We start from the raw sequence: 18,818 nt of genomic DNA on the forward strand, positions 1-18,818 counted from the left end.
TTTCTGCTCTAGTGCTACTTTTATGGTAGGTGCTCGACTGAGTTTCCATCTATGGTCCTCTCTGTAAAACTTTCGCAACAAGTACGCGTCTAGCTACAATTGTCAACAATTTCCCTCACACTCTATCCGTGCCTAAAATAAAACGAAAATTCCATGAGGAAACACACACAATACCGTGGGGTTGCTTCCCAGCTGACTATAACATGTTCGTTTTCAAGTCTAATGTAAATAAGTTCTTGTTGATCCGTCCTCTTATATAATTAAACTCTACCCAAGATCCACCATTACTGATCATCGCGTTGTTGTCATACCATCTACCTAACACTCGTTAACTCTTATCCTAGAGTGTGGCCTCTTCAAATCTTAATAAACGGTGACCCCCCCCCACTCCACCAAGTAAAAAATAAATTTTGCCATTGAAAAAGAAGCCAATAAATCTAGTTAGGGCTTTGATAATACTTACATTTAAAATTAGTAGCAACGAAGAATATACGTGCGTCAGACTTGTGTTAACTATACGAAGTATGGAGTAGCAAAAGCGACATAATGGTTTTTTAAAACCTTTGCTTATCTTCTTCAAACTGCAATTAATAATTAATCTATGTTATAATTTTGTTAGGTTTTAAGATTTATACAGTTTAATGATTAGTAATATTATAAAAATTTGTATATTAAATATGAAATACGGTTTTACTAAATATGTACGACTGTTCATTTGGTCAATTACAAAACCGTTGATCGTAACAAGAGCCGTTTAATTATCAAACGTATTTTCTTTTAATTGTATTGAGCAGACAATTGGGCCTCACATCAGTGAGGGGGGGTGATACAAGAACAAGCTATAGAGAGGAAGGCCCCGAAACGGTACCTATTCTCTCCTGATGACCCAATATTATCTATAAGACGAAAAAACCACCCAAACATGACTATATAAAAGTAGAAAAGATATGCTATGAATACCCCCCCAAAAAGCACCATCCTATAAAACTTGAGGAAAGGCCTTTGAAAGGCGCTTTATCTCTCTCTCTTGGCATTAACTTTATCCGAAAAGAAAACAGCTGATAAACTTCAGTATATACAAGCCTATAAGGTAAGCTGTTTTTTTTTTCAAATACAACATCTTCTGTTGTTTGCTTGCTTCATGGCGAGTTTCTACTACTGTTCCGATATTAATTTTTATCCGATTGCCATACTCATTTGGTAAAAAGAAACAAACTTGAAAGTGATGTACAAAATGTTTATTTTTTGTGCAATAATATTTTTAATTGGTTTTAATCTGGCCATAAAGTAGCTGGCAAGAGGCATGTTTATATCATAACTTAATATTTAAAAAATATATATATTTAAACACCATTAATTAAAAATCTATGCTGTAACGGAACATTTTGAAATAATGGAATTTTAATCGTTTTAATCCTTTAAAAATTAATTTTTTAGGAAGTTTCTTTTTCTTGGCAATTCAACTGATAATAGTATATATCAATTAGAAAAAAAACTCTATTTAAAAAAAATAATAATAACTTATATCAATTTTTTAATTGAAACTTCAAGGTAAGTTTTTGTTCAATGCGTGTATTTAAACTTTTAAAATATAAATATTGTTTACTTATTTGAACTCATATATTTCATAATAAATAGAAATTTCGATCAATTTAAATATAATTTGTTCAAATTTCGAAGAAATAAACATGGGGCGGGAACACGCACTAAAAAATATTTTCTCTCATATATTTTACGGAAACTGCATTTTATATGTAATTTCATTCTAAAATGGATAAGTATAAAAAATTTAATGAAAATCTGACCATTAGTTGATTATTGCTGAATTTATTAAACACGGGTATATTTTTATATTTTTATTGCTGAATTTATTAAACACGGGTATATTTTCACGTCCGGAATGCTTTGTCCGAATTTAACTTAGTAACAGCCGAATTAGACGTATTTAAATACTAGAACTTGTAAAAACCAATTACATATAACCATTTCCAAGTAAGACAAGGAGAAAGAGGGAAAAACACTTGAAATTATTTTAAACTTTTATTTAAAGAAGGAAAAAGTAAATTGAAATGGGAGGGAGAAAAATAAATCTGAAGTTCACCTTTTAACCGTATAAAATACTGTATTTTGACTGGCAAAAATGTCCCCTTTTGGCGAACCTTGAATGTAACAGTTCAGGAGAGAGAAAGAATACAATTAAAAGATAAGAAAAGATTAAGAAAGCGGCAAAACTTACTTTTAGGCAAAAAAAATAGTTTTTTTTGCTTTTTTATGTGTCTGTGTTTTTTTTAGAAGCAAAGATAATTTATACGGAATTTTTTTTAGAGATAAGACTTGTCATTCCTGCTTGCGATAGCATAAAAAAATTTTTAAAAAAATGTCTCGTTGGGTTTTCTTCTTTTTTATCAAATGAATCTGCGTCTTTTTCAACTTTCAATTCATATTTGTCGGCTTTTACTTGGGAAAAATATTATTTGATCTGATGTAGTTTCGTCAGCTTAGTCGAACGAAAACTTTTCTTATTAGAGAAGGCTTTTCTTGCTGCACTATTGAAGGTTATACACTTTCACTTCAAATATTTCCTGAGGAACAAGCAAATTATTTGCAACGTCTCTTTTTCACTCGTCAGAGGTTTAACTTTTGCACTTTTTTCTGTCCCTCTAGGCAAGACGATTTTTTAAGACTTTTCTGTCTAAACTTAGCCGGAATTTTTCTCTTTATTTTCGTCACCTAAGTGAAAATTTAACTGACAAAATAGAACCTTAATCTAGAGCCTCCTAATATCTCGCCACGATGGGCTACTACATCCAGGTCGGACATTTTCAAACAACGACCTTTCACTCCCAAAAGCCAAGACATCAACTGCCTTTTTTCAGTTCCATTTTCGCTTAAATCGGCGAGCAAAAAATCACTTGACGAATCGTCAACAAAGAAACAGTCACGAGCTATCAGTAGCAGTCTACAACTACTTGCATAGAGGAATGGGTTAAAAAAAAAGAAAGAAAAAAGATAAAGAGAAAGAAGGGTAAATGGAAGAATTAAATTCTGACAGCTTACTACATGGAAATGTTATTTTAAGTGTCAATATGTCAACACGATTTTCGTCTCGCAATTTCATTATTTTCGTACGATGAAAAAAATTTTTTTTTTAATTATTACTAGTTTATTTTCTTCTTCTTTTAAATGGTACAAAAGTTATATTGATAATATTAATTTATAATAAACTTACATCGTGTTACATATAGGAGGGGGGATGAATTCTACGGTGAATTTTGGAGGTCCCTAACGATCGACATTTTCATTTTTTTGCAATATTTTCGTTCATCATTCACAATAAAATTTCCGTTCATATAATTGAACAGTTGGTCGCATTCTCACGACGCATTTGTCTGTCGGAGCATCATTTTTTATATTAATACATAAATTTGATAGTTTTGCGAATTGATTGCAGTCCGGGTGAGAAGCGCACACTTCTTCACAGGAACGTCCGTCGCAATTTGGCATTATTGCTACGCCGCATAAATCCAGCCAACTGTATTCGTCATATTTTACCAATCTCCACGTGGGATCTGAAATTGAAACATTATAATTAAAAAAAAAATATTAACATCTGCTACGAATTTTGATTTAGATAATACTTGTGACGTTTCTTTGTATCCCTAGTATATGTTACATAATAATGGGGATATGAGAGATGCCAGGTGTTTTGATTCGTTAAGATCACGTGGTAGGAGAGGGGGCATGTTTGAAATAGTTTTACTTCAGTAGAAGTTAGTGTCAAGCTGTTTTGTCGTGTATGAGCCATTTTGAGAGTACTGTCCTTATGAGAGAGGAATATGTTCTTCTTGCGATAGCAATCCTCAGTAACTACAGTAAATAAAAGTTTTATTTAATCTCATGTACACACGTTATTATGTAAAAAAAAAAAAAAAAAAGGCCAGTTCAAGGTTTAAGAAAAACACAAGTATTTTTTTTATTTAAGATATTTAAGTAGTTTTTCATTTTAAACTTTAAATTTCTGCATAAAATACAAATATGCCTGTTTATATATTATTCAAACGGAAACGGGGCCTCTCTAATATGGGTATTTCTCTAGCCACAGCAAATCACCAATTTTTCGAAGAAATCCCTATTAAGCGACCGATTCATTAGTTTACCTTTTTATTCTTAACCTTCTGCCATTTTAGGTTTTAGACCTCCGCCCCAATCGATGAGGAAGAAAACTCCACCCCTCATTTAATTCCCATTGTTTAATCCCCTACTTTATTAACAATATTTTCGACATCGACAATTCCATTTTTTATATATATATATATTTCGCTATTATCATCTCATCGCTCGTTTACGGAACTTAGTATTTAATGATTTTAGAATTAGTAATTGACACTCTGGTTCCTGTTTGATAACCGGAGTTAAGCAACGCTGAGCCTGGTCAGTACTAAAATGTGTGACCATTTGGGAATTCCAGGTGCTATATGTGCTCTACTCTTATCTCGGTATTGTTTCCAATCGTCCTGGACCTCTCCTTGACACTTGACTCAAGCAGTGCCGATTTAGGAGAAGTGCGGTTAGAGATTGCGAAACCCTTGCCTCATAATTACATACACAGCTACTCTTATAGGGGTGTATCCATTGTCTTTTGAGATTGAACGGAGGCTTCCAATTCCAATTCCTATTCGAATTAGTAGTAACTAGCCTGGGTGCCCGGCGTTGCCCGGGTGTTTGGAGATGTGTGTGGAGCAATAAAAAAAAATGATAGTAGGCAGGTAGGCTCGAACCCGTACACAACTGACGAGCGGAAGGCACAGAGTATCTGCATTTTCGCCATTACTTTATGTTGACCTTCAATATTTGTGTACTGAAGCGTGATCGGGGTCATCAGAATAAAACAAATTAAATTTCGTCTCATCAGACCATAGGACATGGTTCCAGTAATCTACGGGTTTTGTTGACATGTCTTCAGCAAACTGTTAGCAGGCTTTCTTGTGTATTGCCATCAGAAGAGGCTTCCTCCTGGGATGACAGCCATGTACACCACTTTGAGGAGTATAAAGATAAATGTGTCATGCCTACCGGCAAGCATGCTGGTGAGAATGTCATGGTCAGGGCTGCACGAGTGTTGCATGTATTGGAGAAATACATTTCATTGAGGGAAACATGAACTCCAACATGTACTGTCAAATACTGCAGCAGTGCATGATTCTCTCCCTTCAGAAACTGGGTTGCAGAGCAGTGTTCCAGCATGACAATGGCCTCAAAACACACATCCAAAACAACCACTGCTTTACTGAAGAGGCTGAGGGTAAAGGTGATGGACTGCCTAAACATGTCTCCAGACTTGAACCCAATAGTACATCTATGGGACATCCTCAAGCAGAGGGTGGAAGTGCACAAACACTCAAATATCCGCCAGCTCCGCCACGTCGTAATTGAAGAGTGGAAGAGCATCCCAGTGGCTACATGAAAAGCTGTGGTAAACTCCATGCCCAGGAGAGTAAAGACAGTTTTAAATAATGATGGCGGTGATCACAAAAAATTTTGAGAGTTGATATGTAATATTGACAACTTTTCGTAAGGGGCGTGCGAATTTTTTTGCCATAGATTTAGCTTTTAATGGTTTTATTTGGGGTTATTTTATGAAGAAAAAAATTAACTCTGAAATAAATGCTGCGGACGAACTACTTTTAATTGTGTCAAAAATAATTTTTTCATTGTTGTCCCATGAAGAGATATACTTAAATATTTCAAGAAATGTGGGGAGGTGTACTCACTTTTGTAATACACTGTATAAAAGTTTTAGATATATAAAAATATATAAACACACACGTACACGTACACACACAAATATATATACACAAACACATATATATAGACGTACTTATACAGACACATTTATATACATAAACACATATATACACTCACATATAAACACACATAGATACATACATACAAACATATATACACACACATAAACATACACACATACATACAGATAAAGATAAACACACACATACATATATAGACTATAATACATATATATATACACATATATATACATATATAGATATATGTACACACATGTATATACACACATGTATATAGACACACATACGCATATATATACACACGTCCACATAAATATATATACACATACACACATATATAAATAAACATATACATACACATACGAATATATTCATATATGTATATGAATAAACACATATACATACACGCAAATATACACACATATATACACGCAAACACCTTTATACATATACACACTGATACATAAAGATGTACTCATAGAAACATATACATGCTAAGACACATAAATATATACATGCACATATAAATATATAAGAAATACACACATACATATATATACACATATATATATAAGTATACATTTAATAATACGCACATACATGTATATACACATATACATGTATACCCACATATACGTATATGCAGACATATACGTAGATATACACACCTATAAATGTATATAAATTATATATACATATATATAATATATAAAATATATACGTATATATGTACACCTACACAAATGTATATATACTAATATATATATACATGTATGTACACATATACATATATATACACATATGCACATATACATATGCATACACATATACGTATATAGACATATAATCATAGATATACATATAAATATATATGTATACATATATATACACACATATGTTATATATAAACATATATATATGTACATACAAATATACATGTTAAAATATATACATTATATACACATATACATATATACACATACAAAAATATATATACATAAAAATATATGTATACACATATACAAATACTTACACGTATACATATAAAATATATATACACATATTAAATATATATACATAGAAAAATATATGTAAACACATATACATATATTCATATATATATATATATATATATATATATACATGGATACACATATACATATATATACTAAATATCTTTATATAAATATATATATGTATATGCATATATAATTATATATATCATACTTATAAATATAAGTATATATCTATACATATATATATATACATATGAATATATATACAGTATATATATATAAATATGAATATATATACAGTATACATATATATATATATATATATATATATATATATATATATATATATGTGTATATTCACATTTACGTAAACATATATACATATATATATACACACAAAATAGATATATATACTTATATGTATATGCATATATACATATACATATATATGGAAGCATATATAAATATGTATGCGTATACACATATACATATATACACATACGCATATATTCACATATATATATATACAAATATTATTATGCATATATATACACATATATATATATAAGTACATACATATATATATACACTTCCATATATATATAAACACACGCACACATTAATACACGCATACACACATATACATATGGACATATCCACATATATAAACACATGTGTATATATACATATATATGCACATATATATATATATATCTATACACATACACACATATATATGCATATATATGCACATGCACATATATATAAACATTTGAATATATATACATATGTTTATATCTATACACAAACACACATATATACATATATAGGCACATATATTTACACACATATGCATATATATATACATGCATACACATAAACACATATGCATTTATGTATACACAAAAATACATATATATATACACATGAAGCAATTATATATATGCACATATATATATACCTTCACATATACATATATGCACGCACATATACATATATAAATACACACATATACATATATTTACGCACATATATACATATATATGCATATATATACATGCGCAAATATACATACATATTCATATACAAACATACACATATGCATATATATACACACATATACATATATATACAAATTTGCATATATATACACATACATATATATACACATATACATGAACAGAACGCACATATATATGTACATACATATACATATAAACTTATATAAAAATATACACATATACATATATGCACACATATACATACATATACAAATATGCATATGTATATATACACGAGGACAGACTGCATGTATACACACATATACATATATATTCAGACATATATATGCACACACATATACACACATATAGATAGATATACATATATATACACATGTACATATATATTTACATATATATGTGCACACATATACATATATGTACAGACATATACATATATATATACACAAATATGTATATATATACACATACAGAAATATACAAATATATAGATATAGATATATCTATATATGTATATCTATTCTCTCTCTCTTCATATATACATATATATATATATATTTCAATAATTTCAATTTAATTGTTAATGTGGAAATATCGTTTTATTGATAACTAATAAACCAAGAATTAGATGTACACACACACACACACACACACACACATATATATATATATATATATATATATATATATATATATATATATATATATATATATATATATATAATTGAAATTTAATTGAAATTTTCAGACAGTCTATCTTTAGAGTCGAGGAATGTTTTTATGTTATTAAAATAAATTAAAATTGCAAATAAAATAAAAATATTCTTCGTAAGCCGATTCTGCATGGTAGAACTAAACTTCCGTTTTAGTTCATTTTATACACCACGATTTGACGACTCGAATTACAAGATTTCATTTTCTGTTTACTCGATAAGTAAAAACATATCCCATATTTTTTAAATTTAAATTTATTTGTTTATCTTCCCAATTTTTTTAATTTACAAATTTTGTGTTTGTTATATCAGGCAAAAAGATTTCTCGCCCGAAGGTGTGTTTTGAGTTAAAACATATAAGTTGAAGAACATTAAAGAAACTATCTTTGTTGTAAAAATAATTGTTTAACAAAATCGGCAGTACACGTTTTTTTGATTTTGTTTTCTCTTTGATTTTGTTTCTTTTAAAACAGTTGTTTCTATATATAAGAAAATATGAACTTACTTTTTTTATTATCAAAACTATGCATTGTTAGGTGAGAGTACAGGTTTTTTTCGATGAAAATTTACAGTTTGGTAACACGCTGAAAATAATACCTTTATTTTATTTTATTTTTTCAGCAATTCTTACTATGGAGAGGGGAGGATGTTTTGTGCTTTCAAATTACAATTTATTATAAAAAAAGATATCGTGAAAGTATACAAAAAATAAAAAGATATTGTTAAAGTTGAATTTAGCTTTAAAAAAACAACGTGAACGGCGTGTTCAACATTGTAGCCAGAGCCTATTTGGCAATAAGGTATTTTTTCAGCCATTCCTAACATGGAGAGGGGATGGTGTTTGTAACTATTCTGTGCTTTCAACTAACAATTTATTAAAAAAACAAAAGGTAAATTTTCATATTAGGTCCACCTCCACAATGTTTAACATGTAGTATAGGTCGGATTTGAAAAATTTTGAAGGTGCTTCTGCAGTATCGGTCCGATTTGACAATTTTGAAAGTGCTTGTGCAGTATAGGTCCGATTTGAAACATTTTAAGGTGCTTGTACAGTATAGGTCCGATTTGAAAATTTTTTAGGTTGGGGTTGTTTATTCCGAAAGTCGTTCTTAACAGGGTAAAATGGTGGTATTTATTCCAAAAGCCATTTTTAACATGGAAAGGTTAGGGGTGTTTATTTCTAAAGCTGTTCTTAATATGGGAAGGTTGGGAGTATTTATTCATGGCCGCCAGTGAATTATAGTGCATAGTACAGATTTTGATATCTTTTAAATGCGATTTTCTTATCCAGCATAATCAAAAACCTTAAAACGTAGCCATTTTAAAGAAGACCTAATGTAAAAAAATACAAAAAAAAGAGATCATGAAATTTAAATTTAACTTGGAAAAACTATTTTAAAATAGCGCGGCAAAAAAAAAAAAATAAAAATAGGCAGAAAAATACCCCCTTCAGGCTTGTACTTGCACAAATATTTGAAAAAGTTGTCAACAAAAACAAATATATAACAATAAATTACTTTTTTTACCAAACTGGATAATTTTTTAGTGTTTTTATTTAATCTAAAATGTTTAATCGGCTCGAAAGCACAGCGTTTACGGCTATATTTGAAAATTACAAATGGCGGCAGACTGTGTTAAACACGTTAAGTTTGGGAAAATGAGTTAAAACTTAAAACTATACAAAATATTGTTAAAAAACATTGAATATATGTCAGTTGTTGTCACGGTAACATATATTGAGTGAGTTCCTGATAGTATTTTGTATAGTTTTTTTAGTTTTAACTCATTTTCCCAAACTTTACGTGTTCAACACAATCTGCCGCCATTTGTACTTTTCAAATATATTGATAAACACCACATGTTTTCGAACCGATTAAACATTTTACACTACATAAAAACACTAAAATCTTATCCAGTTAGGTGGAAAAGTAACTTATCTTACCTTTGATAACATTTATTTGTTACATATTTATTTTTCGACAACTTTTTCGTATCTGTGTTTAGTAATACAAACCTGTTTTATTTAATGTAACTTTCAGTCGGCTTGAAAAACCGTGTTTATCGGTGTATTTGAAAAATACAAATGGTGGCGGACACTGTTGTGTACGTTAAGTTTGGGAAAATGAGTTAAAACTAAAAACTATACAAAATACTGTAGAAACCTACCGAATATGTAAGCCTGTGTCACGGTAACATATATTCGGTGGGTTTCTGACACTGGGTTGTATAGTTTTTTTAGTTTTTAAATGATTTTCTCAAACTTAACATATTCACCAGAGTCCACAACCATTTGCTTTTTCAAATACATTGATAAACACTATATGCTTTTCGAGCCAATTAAACATTTTACATTAAATAAAAACACTAAAAAATTATCCGGTTAGATAGAAATGTAATTTACCTTACCTTTGCTTTCATTTATTTGTTATTGGACAACTTTTTCGAATCTGTGTATATACACACACGCATATGTATGTACACAAAAACACATATGCATATTTATAAATACACACACACACACACACACACACACACATATATATATATATATATATATATATATATATACTCACACATATGTAAAACTACATAATACACATATATACATATACATAGAAATACACACATACATATATATATATATGTATGTATACACATATGTACACATATACATATATCTATAGACATGTACATAAATACGCAAATATACATATATGCACGCATATACATAAATACAAACATGTACGTATATAGATTAATATATATACACATATATTTATATATATATATATATCATATATACATAAAAATATACAAATATATCTATATATACATATATTTATATATACAGATATATTTATATATATTCATATATACATACATATATAAACACACATATACATAGGTAAACGCATATACACATATATACACACATTTATACATATATAAACATATAAATATATATATACATAAAATATGTATGTATACACATATAGATCTATATGAACATGTATTATGTATATACATGAAATATATATATACATATAATATATATGTAAACACATATACATATATACACATATACTATATATACATATAAAATATATGAATACATATATTTGTATACACATATAATATACTATATATACATATATATATATGTATACATAAAAATATATATGTATACATAAAAATATATAGGTCTACACATATACATATAAATATATATATATATCCATAAGTTACATACTTACACATAAATATATATCTATATATACATAAAAATAAATATGTATACATTAATATATATAAATACATATGATATATATTTACATAAAGTATATATACATATAAATATATGTATATACATACACATATATATAAATGTACTATATATTTACATATAAATATATTTGTATACACATATACATATATATATACACATACTATATATTTACAAATAAAAATATATATACATATAAATTTATATGTATAAACAGAAACATATGTATGTGCATATACATTATATTTGCATATAAATATGTATATATATATATATACATATAAATACATATGTATACAAATATACATATATATATATATACATAAAATATATATGTATACACAGAAACTTATATATACATATCAATATATATTTGGACATAAACATGTACATATATATGCATATATACAGATATATACATATGAATATATATATGCACACATACATATATATACACATTCATATATATATGCACACATACATCTACATATACATATACACAAATCATACAGATACATTTTTATACATTATTGCGCATATACACATATATATTCATATGGATATATATTCGAATATATATACATATATATATATATATATATACACACACACAAATATATATATATATATATATATATAGACATATATATGCATATACTTATACATTTTCTACACATATATATTCATGATGATGATGGCAGCAACTTGTTCTCGAGTATTGCCATTACGTAACATATCTCTGGCTCGAATGACGCAAACATGAGTGCAACTAGCAGCACGTGCCAGACGGTCACCTCTATGAGCCTTCTAACTCGCACATCCACTGATGACCGGGCCTAAGCTGTTGTGCCCTGAACACCGATCAGGCTAGACCCTGGAAGCTCCAGAGCCTTTATTACCATTCACACCCATATCTGCATCAGTCCTCATTGAATGCTCGTTTGCCGTTTCAGGCTACAGCCAGCCTTTTTGTTATCGAGATACTGATTGCAAAGTGTGTATTCCATTGCATATCAAGTAACGCTTGTGCTTGAAGCTTTTTATAATGAGGAAAGACTTTTCTCTGAGACAATTCTACTCTCTAAAAAACTGCCACATTGAACCAAAAAGTAGAGCAAGTTAACATCATTGGACGCAGCAGTCGCCGCAGGTTTTATATCAGGGTTTTCCTTCTCCTAGAGAGGTTGCCTTCACAACGGCTTACGGGAGCCCTCTCCACCCACCATGCCATTTGATCCATGACTGGAATAAGGTTGCTGGGTACCAGAGCATACTCCACACGCCGATGGGGCATATATGCCGCAGCTGACAGGGCCTAAGCTCCTCTGGAAGTTTCTGTCAGGGTTACCTCACCATTAGCCTTTGGTTAAAAGAACCTTGGCCCACAAGGTAGTAGAGGTCCAGTTATACAGCGCAGGACACTCACCGTTTATCAGAACCCCATCTGCGTGGCAGTGGTCACGACGTGCACGAGGGGTTGATTTGCCTGAGAGAAGCATAGTATGACGCTAAGACATCTGTGTGCTTTCAAGACACGTCCACACCATACACACACATATATATATATATAACTACTTCATTTATTCACATAAATTTAATATACGAATGTATAGATTTATGCGTAAACTTTAAGTATTTACTTCAAAAGTGCTCAATACGTAGGTAGAGCTAGTTAGTAATTTATAAAAGACCTAGAACTAAACCAGTGGGCAAATACTACCGAAGCAATCACCTGGTTTAAAAATATAGAAAACAAAGATAAATGTACGTTCATACAGTTTGACATCATAGACTTTTATCCGTCGATATCCGAAGAACTTTTTAACATTGCCCTAGAATTTGCCGAGGCATACACTGATATATCCTCAGAAGAAATCAACGTCATTAAAAAATGTAGAAAATCAGTTCTAATAAATAACAATAACCAATGGATAAAAACTAAAATGAAAAATTCATTCGATTTGGCGATGGGTGCCAGAGACTCTGCAGAGGCATCAGATCTTGTGGGATTATTCATTCTATATACCCTCACAAGCATATTCGATACTACGGATATCGGCCTATATAGAGCTGACGGACTAGCTATAATAAAAAACTCCAACTAAGTCAAGGGAGAAAACTTTAAGAAAATCATACACAAAGAAATGAAAAAATTAGGCCTAAAAGCGGACGTATCAGCTAACATAAAAATAACAAACTTCCTGGACGTCACATTAAACTTAGATAGCATATGACATGACCTGATATGTATGTATATATATACATATATATACACATATATATACACATAAATATACATATATATATACACACACGTATACATATATATACACACATATATATACATATATATACACACATATGCATAAATATATATACAGACATATACACATATATATACACACATATACATATATATGTTTACACATACACATATATATACAAACATATGCATATATGTACACACACATATATATATACAAACATATACGTATATATGTACACACATTTACATATATATACACACAAATACACACACATGTGTGTGTGTGTGTGTGTGTGTGTGTGTGTGTGTGTGTGTGTGTGTGTGTAGGAATATTGTGAAAACGCTCTTTATTTTTCGCGTTTTTTTTTTCAAAGTTGGCACGCTTTGTATGTTACATTTTTTAAAGTCGCCCCGTTTCAGACTTTCATAGGGCGTCCAGTCATAAAAACCCCGTATGTCTCCAACGCGTTGCGTAGCGAAACTGGTCTCCCACGTTTACATCTCAACATCTACATTTTTATTACGTCATCACTCAACATAGTCTTAAGATTTTTGCTGGGTATTTTGTCACGTATATTTGCTTATATTATGGTTAGCTTAAATTCCATCTGTCAAATTAACACCAAGCTAACATTCCCGAGAACTGTTAAATGAAAATATTTCAACTTTACAACATAATTTTTCACATCTTTCAAATATGTCTATCTAAAAATATACTATTAGCAAACATAATAATCGACCATTTTAATGGTTTCCGGTGTTTTTCGACTAAAAACATAACAAGAGCATTTACCGGAGCAAGTAAATATAATCGCGTTGAGATCTAATAACGCTTACTCAGCCGCTACGGCGTTACATTGATGAACAGAATAGTCAAAGTACATCAGTTTGAGTTAGAATCCGGAAACAGAGAGAAAGTGAATTACTGATTACTTTTCTCCTTTGGTAAACTATTCTAACAGAGACGCCATGTCTGTTACTTTGGAATGCAAGAATTTTTAAACGTGCAGCCAATCAAAAGAATGTTATGACAACATTGCAGGTAATGTTTGATTTTTCAAACTAGTAAATACATACCATAAGATCTGGAACACAAAACTGGATATTCACTTGTACAAGCGACACTGTATAGACGAACGTCATTGTTTTTTTGGTACAATACAACACAATCCTTCCCTACCTTAGGATGATCAGTCTGCCACCAATTCGCAGGACAACAGTTTCTTCCATCGCTCCATTTGAAACCTGAAAGAAAAACATTTTATTATAAACAGAAACAGACAGATGACACGTCAATATATTTGCATTGGTTTTATAAAATATGAACACACTCTACACGTTAATATCTATATATGTATATATGCATGTGTCTGTATGTATGAAACCGGTTAGCGTACCGTTTCAGTATTTTTATTCTTCTTTAAAAATAAATATGGTCTTTTATATATATATACTAGCAAAAGTACCCGTCGTTGACTGGGTTCAAAAACAGCCTATAGAAAATGGACTGATTTATGATAGGTTACGAAAAGGGAGGGTTGTAAATTTGGGTTGAATTTGGGGGTATCAAAACCAAAGCAAAATATGATGAAAGTAAAAATAAAATAGATAAACCCCATAATTTATTATACCATACCTGTTCACATTAAAAGACTTATCACAATATTCTGTGGATCTATATTAAAAAACCTTGTTAAACTTTGTGACATATTTCCATTCTATGGAGGTCAGGCACGAACGAACACCCCCATAATTTTATTATACCATATTTCTTCAAACAGAAACATAATTATCAAAGTATACTTACACATATAGATATGAAAAGTCTTTATTAAAGTTTGTGCTTATTTCCATTCTATGGAGGCCAGGCGCGAACGCAGACCCCACAATTTTATTATACCATCCCTATTTAAGTTAAAACATACTTATCAAAGAATTCTTATGTACATCTATATCTAAAACACTTGTAAACATTTATTTTTTTATTTTTTACATTTTTTATTTCCATACTTTGTGGACCAGGTGCGAACGCAGACCCCACAATTTTAATGAACCAATGTTCTGCCAGATCAAACATACCCATTCCTGTGTCTCGATACATTGTCTATCATTATATGTAATCAGTTTTTTTTAAATAGTCAACCATATAGGAGCCCATTCGTGACCAGACACACGCACATACACGCACACACATTCAGCTTTATATTATATATATATATATATATATATATATATATATAATATGTTCTTTATATATATATACATTTATATACATTTATATATATATATATCCACATATAATATGGGCTTATATATATATATATATAGTAATTTATAAAATATATATGGCGATTAAGCTACACTGAATATTCTGCGTTTCATCCACTATAGGATTCGTCAGGCTTATGCGCGAATTCTGTGGTTGCTTCTTGTTTTTATATATGTTGAGGATTTCTAGTTAGCCAATCAGCTTTCTAGTATCCACCGCGCCCCTTCCTATCAGCCAATGGGCATGCATTTTATCGAACAAAGGATTTGTTTTAGAACAAGGTTAGTGGTTTAAGGTAGACGTTTTCCTTCCTTTTATATATATATATATATATATAAATATACCTATGTGTACACACACACATGCACATATATATACATATATATATATATATATATATATATGTGTGTGATCGTTTATGTATATTCATGTTTATTTAATTTATTTATTTGTTTGTTTTCTATTGTTATTGTTAGTTTTAAAGCTATTTTGTATCGCTATCCTAGAGTAAGTTTTATTTTGTGAACACAGTTGTTTGCTATTACTCGTCTACAGTTTAATAGATTTTGAGGTTCTTTAAAGTACAGGATAGCAAATTTTTCATGGAGGCATAATTTACATGGGTCGTCTAAATGTCTGCACGTGGTAGTTTGTCTCATTATTTTCCATTCGACTACCGGCGAATGTCCGCTTTTTTTGAGTTCCCAGTATTTATTCGCTAGTGTTGTTTTTATACGGTGTTCTTTTATTTTTTAATGTACTTTTGTGGTCATAGTATCGGGTTTTGAAATCTAAGGAAGTCATGCCTATGTAATATTTCTTGTTATTCGGGTTTTCTTTCGCAAATATTGTTGCTTGATAAACTACGCTTTTTGTTAGGCATTTATTTTGGACTGGGCAAAGTGTGCGGTGTCTACAATTGCATTTATCTTGTTCGTTATTAGTATTTTTATTTATGGTATGGTTGTTCTTGTCTGGGGTTGGTTTGTTATTATTATTATTATTATTATTATTATTATTGTTATCATTATTATTATTATTATTATTATTATTATTATTATTATTTCTGCTAGTGTTGGTTTTATTTCTGTCATGGTGTCTACTTTTTTTATTGTTTATTTTGTTGTTGTTTACATTGTTTTCATTTAGTATTTTGTTATGTGCTTTAATTATCATCTCTAAATTTTCACAACAACTGTAAGATAACTTCAAGGTATTTTTATTGAAGATTTTGTGTAAGGGGTTGGTTGCGGGAAAGTGTTTTTCAATAAGATCTAGAAATTTCTTGCCAAGTTTTGTTTTTAATCTTTGATTGTATGGGGCCGTATACCAAATTATAGTTCTTTTTCTTCTATTTGCTATCCTGTACTTTAAAGAACCTCAAAATCTATTAAACTGTAGACGAGAAATAGCAAACAACTGTGTTCACAAAATAAAACTTACTCTAGGATAGCGATACAAAATAGCTTTAAAACTAACAATAACAATAGAAAACAAACAAATAAATAAATTAAATAAACATGAATATACATAAACGATTACACATATATGTATATATATATATATATATATATATATATATATATGTATATATATATATATGTGCATGTGTGTGTGTACACATAGGTATATTTATATATATATATATATATATATATATATATATATATAAAAGGAAGGAAAACGTCTACCTTAAACCACTAACCTAGTTCTAAAACAGATCCTTTGTTCGATAAAATGCATGCCCATTGGCTGATAGGAAGGGGCGCGGTGGATACTAGAAAGCTGATTGGCTACCTAGAAATCCTCAACATATATAAAAACAAAAAGCAACCACAGAATTCGCGCATAAGCCTGACGAATCCTATAGTGGATGAAACGCAGAATATTCAGTGTAGCTTAATCGCCATATATATTTTATAAATTACTAACTAGCTCTACCTACGTATTGAGCACTTTTGAAGTAAATACTTAAAGTTTACGCATAAATCTATACTTTCGTATATTAGGTTTATGTGAGTAAATGAAGTAGTTATATCTAATCCGATAGACCCTACCACAAACCTACTGAACAGCTTAAGTACATTAATACACAATCATGCCATCCACCTCGTGTTTTCAAGAACCTTGTCCCCAGCATCAGTAAAAGAATCTCCAACCTTTCTTCCAGCAGAGAGATTTTCCAACAAGCTGCGCCATATTATAACAGAGCGCTCCGAGAAAGTGGATACCAGGAGGATATTTCATATATGCCCAATCCACCCACCAGACAGCGCAGACCCAACAGATCCAGGAACATAATTTGGTTCACCCCTCTGTTCTCCCTCAACGTCAGGTATAATATAGGTAGACAATTCCTTCTTCTAATAGATAAGCATTTTCCACCCACAAACAAACTCCATAAAATCTTTAATAGAAACACCA

At 30.0% G+C, this 18,818-nt stretch overlaps 1 protein-coding gene across 1 annotated transcript in view; it reads right to left on the bottom strand.

The window, feature by feature from the left end:
- Nucleotides 1-2,030: 2,030 nt before the first annotated feature.
- LOC145266708 (uncharacterized) overlaps nucleotides 2,031-18,818 on the bottom strand; it is a 64,473-nt gene continuing 47,685 nt past the window's right edge. The window contains exons 3-4 of the mRNA XM_080122631.1: nucleotides 15,203-15,370; nucleotides 2,031-3,569 (exon numbers count right to left, since the gene is read on the bottom strand). Of these exons, the coding sequence (XP_079978757.1) occupies nucleotides 3,325-3,569; nucleotides 15,203-15,370 (413 nt within the window). The 3' untranslated portion in view covers nucleotides 2,031-3,324. The remainder of the gene's footprint in view (nucleotides 3,570-15,202; nucleotides 15,371-18,818) is intronic.

The sequence above is a fragment of the Euprymna scolopes genome, chromosome 41 (assembly GCF_053919585.1).
Source record: "Euprymna scolopes isolate OS-2025 chromosome 41, ASM5391958v1, whole genome shotgun sequence".
NCBI classification, from domain to species: Eukaryota; Metazoa; Mollusca; class Cephalopoda; order Sepiida; family Sepiolidae; genus Euprymna; species Euprymna scolopes.